General features: G+C 33.3%; 1 protein-coding gene across 1 annotated transcript; it reads right to left on the bottom strand.

Annotated features, from left to right (window-relative positions):
- Positions 1 to 301: 301 nt before the first annotated feature.
- LOC106120923 (alanine--glyoxylate aminotransferase 2-like) lies at positions 302 to 9225 on the bottom strand. The gene is made up of 10 exons (XM_013316399.1): positions 9139 to 9225; positions 8452 to 8528; positions 8145 to 8263; positions 7672 to 7906; positions 7196 to 7289; positions 6309 to 6523; positions 3745 to 3964; positions 1744 to 1988; positions 1235 to 1406; positions 302 to 524 (listed from the first exon to the last, which is right to left on the bottom strand). The coding sequence occupies exons 2-10, from the start codon at positions 8511 to 8513 to the stop codon at positions 438 to 440; spliced, it is 1449 nt and encodes a 482-aa protein (XP_013171853.1). The 5' UTR covers positions 8514 to 8528; positions 9139 to 9225; the 3' UTR covers positions 302 to 437.
- Positions 9226 to 12969: the final 3744 nt, after the last annotated feature.

Below are 12969 nucleotides of genomic sequence, written 5' to 3'. Positions count from 1 at the left end.
TTATTTCTTACTTCCATGCTAAACTTTTTAACTTCGATGTTAATTACTCTGTTTTTTTAGGATCGTATTTACCGAAAGATATAAAATAACAAGTACATGTAAAATAACAGAGGGGATGAATGTAATAAAAATTATATTCAGGAACTTTCTTTGAGTTTAATTATTTTAATAATCTCTACATTTATGAGAACGTAACTTGTGATATCTTATTTTTGTTATAACAATTACCAGTAACTATTACACTTTTGAGATTTTTTTTGTAATAAAAAATATACTAGTTTAGGTAAAAAAACACGTAAAGTAAAAATCAACTATGTTATAATCATAAACTTAACATTAAATATATCAGGAACTATAATTTATTACAATATAAAACTTAATGCTATATTTACAAAAATTATATTCGAAAATACTTGGAGATTTCTTATACTATAAAATTACATCGCTTTTACACTTTGCGCCATATTACTTTGTAACATTGAATCCGTTGTACTTGAGGTTTCGTCGAGAGATGTAACTAGTACCTGCAAAAAAAAAGCTTTTTGTTTATTTAGCGCAAGACAACCCGGTTGCTCCGCATTACAAAATTGTAATTTTATCTTGTTATATATAAAATTCTCGGGTCACAATTTTCGTTCCCATTCTCCTCCGAAACGGCTTGACCGATTCTCATGAAATTTTGTGAGCATATTAAGTAGGTCTGATAATTGGCCAACATCTACTTTTGATCCCGCGCGGACGGTGTCGCGGGCGATAGCTAGTGTTTATATAAATATTGTGATATTTTAATTAACAGCGAAGAGATGATACAAATTAATTTTTTTTATTAAAATATTATAAAATCCCCATAAATCTGAATGATGAAATTTTAATATTGATTTCATTCCATAAGCGAATTCTATCAGCAGCTGTAATCAATAGGGCGTCTAGTTAAGCACATTTAAACTCAATCATTTTAAAATGCGCATTCACTCCATATTCAAGTCCGCATAATGTAAAAGACGGCTAGCATAGCATAGGCTTATGTTAATAATAATACATAAATTCACCAGTGGACTAACAAAATGTCTCAGAATGAAAATATTTTATGCTAGACTGTTAAACTTTATACGGTTGACATAATTTCTTAAGCAGCCGCGTCGTTCTGAATATTTTACAAGTCGCTGTATGAAATACGTTTTAAATTTTATAAGTTTTTAAAATTTACATTTAAAAGTTTTAAATAATTCTTTACCTCTAGTTTGATGTTCGTGAGTGGTATGCTGCCGTCTAGTTCAGCCATCACTCGGTCTAACGTGTCCACTAATCTGTCTGCATCTTGTGTTGAGAACACCATTGGCGGTTTGAACTTCAACACGTTACTGTCCGGTCCGTCGCGACTGATTAATATTTTTTCTTCACGCATTCTGTTCAAAAATATTTAAGTTAACACTTCAAATATCAAAATGTGCCAAAAAATTCGTCATTTTTTCCCATGTTTTATTTAAGACAGCGTAATAACGGCTAACATGAAAATTTCGGAAACTTAAAATTTTTATAGTATCAGGATTTTTTTCTGTACTATTATTAGTCTTACTCTTACTGGCTTATTTTGTAATATTTATCGACAGTAACAAAATAGTATCAGCTTCCTGACTTGGGACTTCTGGCCTTTGGATTGCGTGAATTTAACAACGAATGTTTTTTTTAATTGCCAAGTCACTTTGGGATGTTTACAGAATAGATCACAAAAGCTTATATTACCTATTTACAATATGTTTTGCCTCCGCAGTTGCTGGTGTCCTCGTCTCTCTATCAGTGACAAGTTCCACACCAACGAACAGTCCTCGTCCTCTGACGTCACCGATCAGACGATGCTTATGTTTGAGCTTTTCACAGCGCGTTAGCAGATGGTTACCTACGCGCTGTGCTCGTTCCAGCAAACGTTCCTCTTCTATCACGTCCAGGACAGCGTTAGCTATCGCACACGACACTGGGTTACCGCCGTACTGTATAACAAAATTATCCATTGCAGAAAAACAATATATGTACTTACTTTCGCAATGAAACTGCTTTTTACGTCAGAAAAAATAAGTTAATCGATGGTATTACATTTTATAAATTAAAAAGGTTCAATGACTTCTACTATGACCGGGCAATTAGTACATGAGACTTGGCAGTTGTAAGTAATCAGTTGATAGAAAAGCGTCTTATTAAAATATAAAACTTTCAAAGCTAATATATATTATAATATTCTGAAGCAATTAAAACTTGTACAATTTAAATGTCTATTATAATTCAGAGAGTTCAACTTTATGATTTTGTTAATTCATTATAATGTTTTCGAACCTTTGCATAAACAAGTTATTATAATAACTAATTTTATATCTTACTAATATTATAAATGCGAATATTTGGATGGATGTTTTTGAAGGTATCTTAGGAACGGCTTAACGAATTTTGGTGAAATGTCCTATACATGTAGAACATAATCTGGAAGAACACGTAGGCTACTTATTAAGTTTTTTTATTCCGAACGGACAAAGTCGCCGGCGACAGATAGTTTTTACATATAAATAATAAGCAACAGTTCAATATCCCAAAGCAAATATTGTAAAAGATTATATTCAATTGAAAAATATCTTATTTGGATCTTTTGTAGAGAAAACTTTACGCTTCATGACTTACTGACATAAACTCTCTTGTAAATGGAGCGGCAAACTAAAAATTGGTGTTGCATTTCAGCAAATTTTTCTCGAGTGAATCTGTACGAGTAAAGTTTGTCGTGAAACTTGTGTAACATATTAAAAAAGTTTTATACAACTGATTCAATATACTGTCTACGAAATTAAAGTTGAAAATCGTTCGGAATGCATTTCGTCTCGACGTCTTTATTCTTCACTTGAAACATCTAGTAAGAACAACAAATGTGCGTTATAAAGTTGTGAGATTCAACCTCAGGGATGGAATAAAGTTAACTAACTCGCTCGGTTCCATCATCATAAACATTTGTAATCTACAAGCAGGAAAGAAGTTAGAAGAAACATTTAATACAACTACCCTGCTATTTCGCAGACGTTAACTTCCAGACTACTTGAAAGAACAAGTTAACTGGTGGCCGAGGGAAAATATGTTTTCTTTAATAGAAAACTACATCAGAACTTGAACATTTTTTCATCTTTTGACTAAATGATGAAAGTTTCAAAGTGCCTCATTACTGAAGCTACTTCCTACTTACATTTTGTTATGAACTTTAATGAACGACTGGGAACGAGTTCGACGTTAAGACGTTATCAATTACAGTATTGCATATTTAAGTACGACAAATGTTTGTAGATAAAATTACGCGGTTATATTTCTGATTCAATACATATGTTTACATTACTTATTATCATTCTTTTCAATCATAACACTGAATAAGATTTTTGATTAACTTAGACAAATAATGTTATGATTATAGACGTTGACAATTCCTTAGTTAGTCCTCCTTAAATCTCCTAAAAAATAATAGCCTATGTGTTCTTTCAGGCTATGTTTTGCACTTATGTCAAATTCCAGCTAGATCCATGACGCCGTTTTGGTGGTACCTTCTAAAAAACATTCCTCCATCCAAACATTCACTTTATAATATTAATAATAAGTAAGTAAGATAAGTAAGATGACCTATTACTTTTTACCATTTTATTTAGATGATACCATTATTAATTATTATGGAATGTTATTATTATATTATTATATTAAAAATGAGTTTATCAAACAACTCACCGTGTTAAAATATTCCACTCCGGTATCGGCAAAGCTCTTAGCAATCTCTGGTGTAGTAATAACAGCAGCAACCGGGTGTCCATTGCCCATCGGTTTACCCATCGTCACAATGTCAGGCACAACATCTTGGGTTTCAAACGCCCACATATGGGTGCCCGCGCGCCCAAAGCCCACTTGGACTTCGTCAGCTATACATACACCGTCCGCTTCACGCACGTATCTATGGAACAAGAGATATAATAATTGATACAGGGTGTTTCATTATCTAACTATTAATTTTAATAATAGATTTGCTATATGCTGGAATTTCCTTTTCTTTATTTCAAACATAACTTAATAATTTATATATAATAACTTTACGTAAAAGGACAAATTTTTGTGAATCGCTTTCATACATACATATTTAATTAAATTGCAGTTAAAAGTTTTGTAAAATTTAAACACAATCGAAGCTGTTAACGCTTAGGTTCAATTTACATGACCACATGTCACGACGCATTCACGTGACCGCGCGAGTGTGACATAAACATTAATTTATACGGACATGTGAACCCATACTAATCACGATCATTATATAAGTAGATATTTACGCTTCTTATATAAATTTAAATAAATTATCACCACGACTTGTATATCTTATCGCTTTATATATAATCTCTAAATGTATTACGTTACTTACAGCACTCTGACACTACTTATTCGGTTTAATTATAACATTTAGCACAAATATAGCATTTGTTATCTAAGTATGAGTTCACATGTTAATATGTTTTATGATAAATATACACTATGATAGTATATTGAAGCATCATATAGAGTTCAAACAAACATGATGTAAGCTAGATAGTCTGTGGAAAATATCCATTTTATGTATTACTTTTCTTCTTGTGTACATTTAATATTTATATATCAATATTGCATAATGAATAATGTAATAATTTGTTACTAAAGACAAGAACTGTTTGTATCAGACGTACTCATCACTTATCTTATCCAACATATTCCATAAATATAAATGAATACCTAAAACTCAGCAACTTAGATATGGAGTAAACTACGTAACTCCAAAAATTTCTTTGATCTCTGGTACAGTCAGCTGTATAAATATGTATACATGTACAAAGCTCGCGAAACTGGTATACATCATCATTTTCAAAAACATGTATGCACGTATATGTCCGTATTTCTCCGACCATAAAATACACGGTATTGACGAATGTTTCAATTTTTTAAAAACGGAATCACCATGCAATTTTTTTAGGTTTAAAAAACATATTTATGCAGCTGACTGTACGGTTAACTTACTATCTTACTAATCGGTAAAACGATTTCAAGGATCTCGGTGAAATTTGACATAGAGGTAGAGCATAGTCTGAAAGAACACATAGGCTACTTATTAAGTTTTTTTTTTAATTACGCGCGGATGGAGTCGCGTACGACAGCTAGTCACTTCATAAAACCGGCTATTCTTATAAATGATCTAACATTTGCTAACTAAGCAAAAGATGTTAAATAAATAATTATTTGTTTGGACATGTAACATAATTCGTTTCCGCAATGTTATTTATTTAATAAGAAGTGTAATTACGTCATTGGGACCGCTCCCTACCTACTCCCTTGAGGGTCCGAGCATGAGGATAACAAGCGACTATCCCTGCGACAAATACTTCCGACGTCATTGTTAATTAAGACAGCTCGTAAATGTAACGGACAAACTATCCACTATTTTCCTTACTAATATTATAAATGCGAATGATTAGATGGATTTTTATAGGTATGTCCGGAACCGCTTAACGGATCACGATGAAATTTGGTATGGACGTACAACACACTTTTTTTTTAATTCCGCGCGGAAGGAATCGCGGGCAACAGCTAGTAAGTCATTAAAACTATTTCACCAACATACTAATATAGACTAAATTTTAGTCAACTAGTATCTGTAGATTATTTGTATATTTTATGCGCAGCTCAGCCTTTGTCATGTCTTAAAAAATTTATTGGCAGTGCAATATGTTTTATCTGTCACACGAGTTATGCACTTGATGTCTTTAACCTCGAAAACTGATATAAAAAAACGTAGGTAAGGACGTATTTTTTAACATTAATTTGAATGCGCTTCGTGTTCGTTATCTACTCTTATTATAATTGCAAGTCATTAAAATAAATAAAACATTTATTTTAACGACTTTATTATTGCATATCGGTCATGTTTTCATTGTTTATTATTAGATAGTCTATGTCACATAGTTCTAAGTAAAGCGTAGTTAAAACTTATCCGCCCGTATATTGCATTTTACGCGTCGATTGCAAGTCTGTAACCTTTTATTACATCTATAAGATCTGTATAAAGCCACACTAATCTTTTATATATTATTAAAATGCTGTAATTTATTTTGATAAGATCTAATGAGATAAGCCTGGCTCTGTCTGACAGTCACGACACATATACATTCGAAAGACACATTCGGATTAAAAAAGTCTTAAAACTTTTTCTATTAAACAAGATAACATCGTTCCAAGTTCGAGTCATTGCCGAAGTAAAGTCATAAAAACAATGTACTTACTCAAAAACACGTTTCAGGTATCCATCGGGCGGGATGATCTGGCCGCCGCAACTCTGCAAACTTTCCGCTATAAAGGCGCACACGCCGCCGTTTTTGTCCGAAATATATTTACAGATCCGGCCAACTTCGTCGGCGTACATCTTCCCTAGTTCCTCTTCTGATTGAGAATGTTTCGGGTACGTGTACTTCCCACGGTATACGTCAGGAACTGGCGCCTATTGTTTGAAAAGTCAATTAGTGATTATATTCTATTTTAACATAAGAATTATGATACTTGAGAAGAATATAATGAAAAATATACAAAAACTGTGATTAAATTTAACTTTTTTTATCTTCGAATCCTATCCAAAAACGTTAAAGAAAAACTTTATGTATGGAATTGTTTTTGTGTATTTTTAAAGAACTTTTCTGGAAACGCATATTTTTCAGCAACATTAAAAAAATATAACATTGTCTTCAAGATGAAACTAAGTTTTTCTCCACATCACTTTGATATACACAAAAAATAATACGTATAAAAATATTACCAAGGCCTTTTCAAATTGAATTATAATATATTTTCAGAATAAGATAATTATTAAGATGGACGTTTCATTACTGTACAAAATAATTTATGTAAATATACCTAACAGTACTAGTCATGGTAGTTAAATTTAACACTTGAGCTCGTCTTCGAAGGGTTTTATCTCATTTAAATAGGTCACATTACAAGTAAACCAATACTTCGTAATATCTCAATTATTCCCGAGATGGGTTATTTTAATTGGGTTGTAATTATGCAACGGAATGGTATTTGATATGTAAAATTATCTGAGGCCGCGAAATCAATTAGTGCTGGAAGTATGACCGAAGATTTTCGGCGGGAGTTAGGTACATAACCAACTCACCACGTGAACCCACTCTGGCTTCTCTGGCCCTCCCGGTAGGTTCAGTTTGTAGGGGGAGACATCAATCATAGACGTAAGGTGGCCATGATACGCGCTGTAACAAACAGGCGCTAGTAGCACCTAAGAAACTTCGAGCGTCTCGAAGTAAAACATTCGCTCACCATTTCACGCTTTGTTGGCGAAATTAAATTGGGAAATCGATTCTAAGTAACATCGATTATTGATATTTTATCTTAACATATTCGCAGTTACGTACGTGAGTTACTAACATAATTTAAAATATCAATGATAAACAATGACAAATAAAGTACAATTATGGTTTCTCTTAAATATTTTACAATATCTTTATCAGAACTGTAAACATAATATAAATATACTTTTATAAACGCCAACAACCTTTCGCAGTCACTCGTTGATTCAATCATAATCTTATATTTGACGGACTTTGAAGACTCGCAATAATATTTAATACTTACTGGTCAAGAGTGATGACGTCTTTCCTCTTTGTGTGCACCCTGGCTAATCTGAGAGCGAGGTCATTAGCCTCTGAGCCAGAATTGACGAAAAAGCAAACGGAAAGAGGCTCCGGCATTGTCTTGACGAGCCTTTTAGCTAATATCACGAGCTCGTCGTGTAGATATCTATTGTTGGTTGATATTAGTGACATTTGATTCCTGCCCGCTTCTACGACGTGCGGATGACAATGGCCAACTGTGGAAGAAATTAAATCATGATTGATCACGATAGATACATATAGTTAAATAAAAAGTTTTTAATACCGTGATCTTCCACTGTCGAAACATATGTTAAAAACATTTTTTGTCTCTGTTCTTTCTCAAAGATTGAGAAGGATAACAATATGTTTTGGTACAGAAGTTACAGCAGTGGTATAGATTGTTATGGCTATATTTTGTATTTGTTATACAGCTAGTTTTATATGTATATTTACCATGTGCCACATTATTGATGCAGTCGAGATATCGCTCGCCGGTCTCATCATACATGTACTGGGCGATGCCTCGGACGATTTTCAGCGGCGAAGAGCGGAAAAACAACTGGCAGGCGGCTCTGTGAAACAAATTTACCGTTATCCAACTCCACCCTATACCCGTTCTGGTATAATGAACGACTCGCCATTATAGACAACAAATCGACACGTACGTTCGAGGAAGCCTCAAATTGCTTTGTTAAATATATGATGTAGCTACATCTTTCTATTAATAAAAGAAAACACTTTTAAATTTACTTTCACTTACCCAAGATGCTTTTCACGCAATTTAATGGTTTCAGATTTAGGCATCGATTGCAAGTAAGCCATTTTGTTTTATTTTATCTGAAAAGAATTAATTCCATTTACATTTACTTTTCAACACCGACCCAAAAAGCGTTTTATGAATTTACCATTATATCAATTCTTATAAATTGTTCGGAATCACGGCTAATATAATTCTTAAGTGCAACGATTTATAAAATCCACCTAATAATAATATCAACTCATCATTTTTATATCCAGCCATCGTTTTAAAATGGAGCAAATTTTTCAAAAAGAAAAATTGTCACTGCGAGCGAACAATTTCATTTTGTCATTCTAATTCCATTGTCTGGCCGTGATGTAGGACGATAAATTTTTTAAAAGATAGAATAAATCAAACAGACTACTAAGTAATTCTCTGGCGGTTTCATTTCTCGAACAAAGTTAAAATCGATTTATGCAAATCGTTCAGTTGTCGATCGCAATAAAACGACGGTAATAAAATTGTGGTTTTTCGTCTTCTTGTACCAACTTGGGTATTGGAAAAGAGAATTCAATGTCAGATCGAGGAAAAGAAAAGATTTAAATGAGATGGCGTTGCTCATTTAGGTTAAGGCTTTCAAATTGTGTGGTTTAAAGACGTCTACGACTCTATTTTGTTTCTTAGAATTGTAGTAGTAAATGTACTCACCTGTCAAGTGGGTGTGTTAGATTTTATTAAGAGAGGTTAGTACGCGTCACGTGCAGCGTCTGAGCAAGTAATGCTGAGGCAGATGAGGGCACATTTGAATATATAGTCGCGGGCGGGAGACGCACGCCCTCGCCGCGGCCAATCGCGTCGAATTAGCGCACCGCTATCAGCTGATAACAGTCCATGATGACAAAAGTCGCCGGCCACGCGGTAGCCACGCCGGCATGGAACGAACGCATGGCTCTTAAGGCGAAGCTACACTGCCTCGCGGTTATTATTAAAGAAAACATGCTAAACATACTATAACACGATCCATAAAGTCGTATAGTAATCTAGTATATTTATCTTTCAGTAAATTGAAAGTCGTCGACCCCTTAAGACTGCAATCGTATCTCATCGGATAAATTAACGTAATGTCATGACATAGGTAAGTAAGGAATAGTTGATAAGGAAAAGAGGTGGAGGTGAATTCTTACTGAAGAAAAGATGAACTGTCATAGTACCGATTAAACTGTTCCACGTCTCTACATATTTAATCTAAGACTACGAAACAAAGAAATCAACTATTTACATATTTTTTTTTGGGGTACAAGTAAACAGTATTCGTGAGACTCCATTTAACGTAATTCGATGTGTGTTACAAAACATTTTCCGTTAATTACATTTATCACGTAAGTGATTAAGAGGCCAAATAATGAAATCAGTCATTACCCCAATAAGTTTGTTTTTTATGCACTAATCATTTTAAAAACATTGCAATAAAAGGAGCCTACTTAAAGTTTTAAAAGCGGGCGTTGGTAAACTTATGACAAAGATTAAATTTACCACTAATTAACCGATTCATTTAACATTCTAAAGTAGCTTAAATTAATGATATTAAAAAAAATGAAAGTTATTATTTTTCACATTCGATGGTAAAAATTATGATTTTATTAGTTACATTGCGAATATTTATTATTGTTCCTATTTTTACTAATTATGTATCTATATTAACTTTTTTAATTACATATAAAAAAAATTAAGAACTTTTAAAAGGGTTTGAAAATTATTAAGTATAAGTGCTTCCCTGTCTACTCCAAGTAGAAATAAGTGTAAGTTATTTATTCTATGGTGATAAAGCGGTCCTCTTTTTGTTTCCACTGCGCAAGTAATTAGGATTTCACGTCCTGAGAAGGTAATAATCCCAGCGGAAACGGGCGCAACTCAAGGAAGTTTTTACTTGTTTGCTCGCACCAACCCAACCAGCACCGACTCAGCCAGCACTACTTTAAACTTTTTACTTTACTCCTATAAAATAAATGGCTCTTTATCTTATAGCGTGATTATTTAAAGAGACAATATGAAAATATAATGCCAGTGATACACAGCACAAAGTTAATTGATTCGAAAGTCAATCAAAGTTGTCTGCAAAATTTTAGTCTAATCTTAAGCTGAGGTGAACTAAGATAATAAACTTACATGTATGTAATAAGATTACAATGCCTTGTTTCAACTTTATAATTAAACAATAGAAATATTACTTGGAAATATTTTTATTTTTTTTTAAATTTAATACCTTTCTATACTGACAAGAGACGAAAATTTAATTAGTGATAATCACACTAACCTTATTTAACATTTAATTTTTAAATAGAATTTTGCATTAAATACAGTGAAACTAAAGCTTAACTTGCTTTAAAAACGCAGACGCTCTGAAACAGGGAGATATTAAGCCGACCGTCGCGTCGGGAGTAAGACGCGGCGGCACGCGGCTTAATACAGATTATGGCCAAGATCCTTTTGTGTAACGTTAACGTATATTACACTAAAGATACAAGAACTCTGGACATTCTCTTTAAGTTTTGCACCTCTCGAATTCTAACTGCGGACTTTAATGAAATCATTACTTGAAAATAATACCGGCTACACACGTTAGGTTTTATATGATGGTTATGCATAAAATACAGGAAAACCTATGTATGTATGTATATAAGTATGTCCTATGTATGTAGATTTTGCCTGCAAGGTTAGAATAGTCCAGACATGCCAAACTTAACGTGTGTGGCAGGTCTAATGATTAACAATCGCCTGCATTGTACAGGAAAAACCCAGACGGTTTTCGTGAATGTCTATTTCGCACCATACACATTATAGTAAACAACAAAAGACGGTTGCTTTGACGTCATCAGACACGATGTGTTATTATGGACATATAGTATATTACTTACATACTAGTAAACAGCATCTTCGTTAGTTTGCGGTAGTCCACTGCCGGTTGTAATACAATAGAAACCACATAACTTAAACAATCTCTTGTCTATTAGCTTCACGTAGACAACGCTGTTATTAAATTCTAAGATGCATTTGAGTTTAGTTGTTAAATCAATACAATATTTTGACATTAATTATCCATACAATATTTCTTGTTATTGTAATTAGAGATTTATTTCTAATTAGATAGAGCTGAATTCTATTATTTGATAATCTTATACCTAAAGACAATTTTAAAAGCCATTAACAGTTCTTCATTTACATTCCTGCAACGACTTCAATATCAAAGGAGAAAGAAAAAAATATTCATACGATTCATTCCTAAATCAATATCTGAATGTTAAAAATGATGACTGTACACTTTTATTATACATTTATTTCGAAATATTCCATTAAAGCTTATCTGCTTTGTATTCAGGTTACCAAAAAGATCTATTGACTTTTTTATTTTATATTTTATTAATTTGGATTAAGAATTGAAAAAAAAGACTTGATTAGAAGCCTATGTGTTCTTTTACACTGCGATATACATCTATGCCAAATTTCAGCGAGATCCATGCATTAGTTCTGGATATAACTTCAAACAAATATCCATCCATGTATCCAGACAATCGTTTTTATAATATTAGTTAGATTGTCCTTTGTATGATAAGTAAATCGAGAAAAAAGTAAAGGAAATATTGTTTCGTATAGTTGGTAAATTTGAAAATCGCCTTTGAACTCGTGGAGATGTAGGGCAGTTGTAAAACAACATTTTAACAGTGGTAGAGCCCGCTTTAACAACTTCGCACGAATCGGCCCGGCTCGCCCGGTGAAATACCACGACCACACAGAAGACAGGCGTAAAGTGGAAGCAATTCCGCGTTTCGTCTGATGAGTGTGCGTCCCGGAGGCCTAATTTAGTCCTCTTTCCCTTCCCACCCTTTTTCTTATAATGAAAGGATGGGAAGTAGAAGTGGACTTTCCGGATGAGAGGATGCATGGGAAGGGAAAATATTTTCTTTCTGTGCATCCTCTCCTCCGTCGATTAAAGGTAGGCAACGCATATGCAAATGCGTATGTCTATGGGCAACGGTCAATTCGCTACTTCAGCGATTTCAGGTGGCCGCTCGCTCGTTTGCCACCTTATGATATAAAAAAAATGGTTTTATCGCAAAAATACATATTATAATTTTCGTTGTTTCAAGTGCATCAGTCACATACGTCGTAAACATTCAGAATAGCGGTAGCAGATGGTTATAATGCTAGTGTATTAAAAATAATTATTACCAGAAAATTTATTGAGTTGTAGGAATTCGCTTAAGAGCAAAATAAATATGGATATGTGTTTTTCCCGTGCAATAATTTCATTGAACCATGCGGGTCAAAATTATTCAGACACATTTAATGTGTGCTATAAAAATGCTACAATTTTGTCTATGTATGTAGGCCTCGATAAAATGTAACACATGCAAATTCACGGTTTTTCTTTATGACGACCTTAATTCCATTGACTCATGAAGTCAACATATTAATATTTACAAACAGCTATAACACTTTCAATGCAAACGAACCAAAAAACATTTGAAATTAAAGTGTTAG

Source organism: Papilio xuthus, unplaced genomic scaffold (genome assembly GCF_000836235.2).
Source record: "Papilio xuthus unplaced genomic scaffold, Pxut_1.1 DF829129.1, whole genome shotgun sequence".
NCBI classification, from domain to species: domain Eukaryota; kingdom Metazoa; phylum Arthropoda; class Insecta; order Lepidoptera; family Papilionidae; genus Papilio; species Papilio xuthus.
Note: the sequence above shows the minus strand (reverse complement) of the source record. Positions and strands in the feature narration are given on the sequence as shown.

Coding starts and splice junctions, on each gene's coding strand:
- LOC106120923 (XM_013316399.1), bottom strand. CDS start 8,513: ATGGCTTACTTGCAATCGATGCCTAAATCTGAAACCATTAAATTGCGT. Junction 7,290..7,671: donor GACGTCATCACTCTTGACCA/GTAAGTATTAAA, acceptor TGTTTGTTACAG/CGCGTATCATGGCCACCTTA. Junction 1,989..3,744: donor GAGTGGAATATTTTAACACG/GTGAGTTGTTTG, acceptor TTTGTTATACAG/TACGGCGGTAACCCAGTGTC.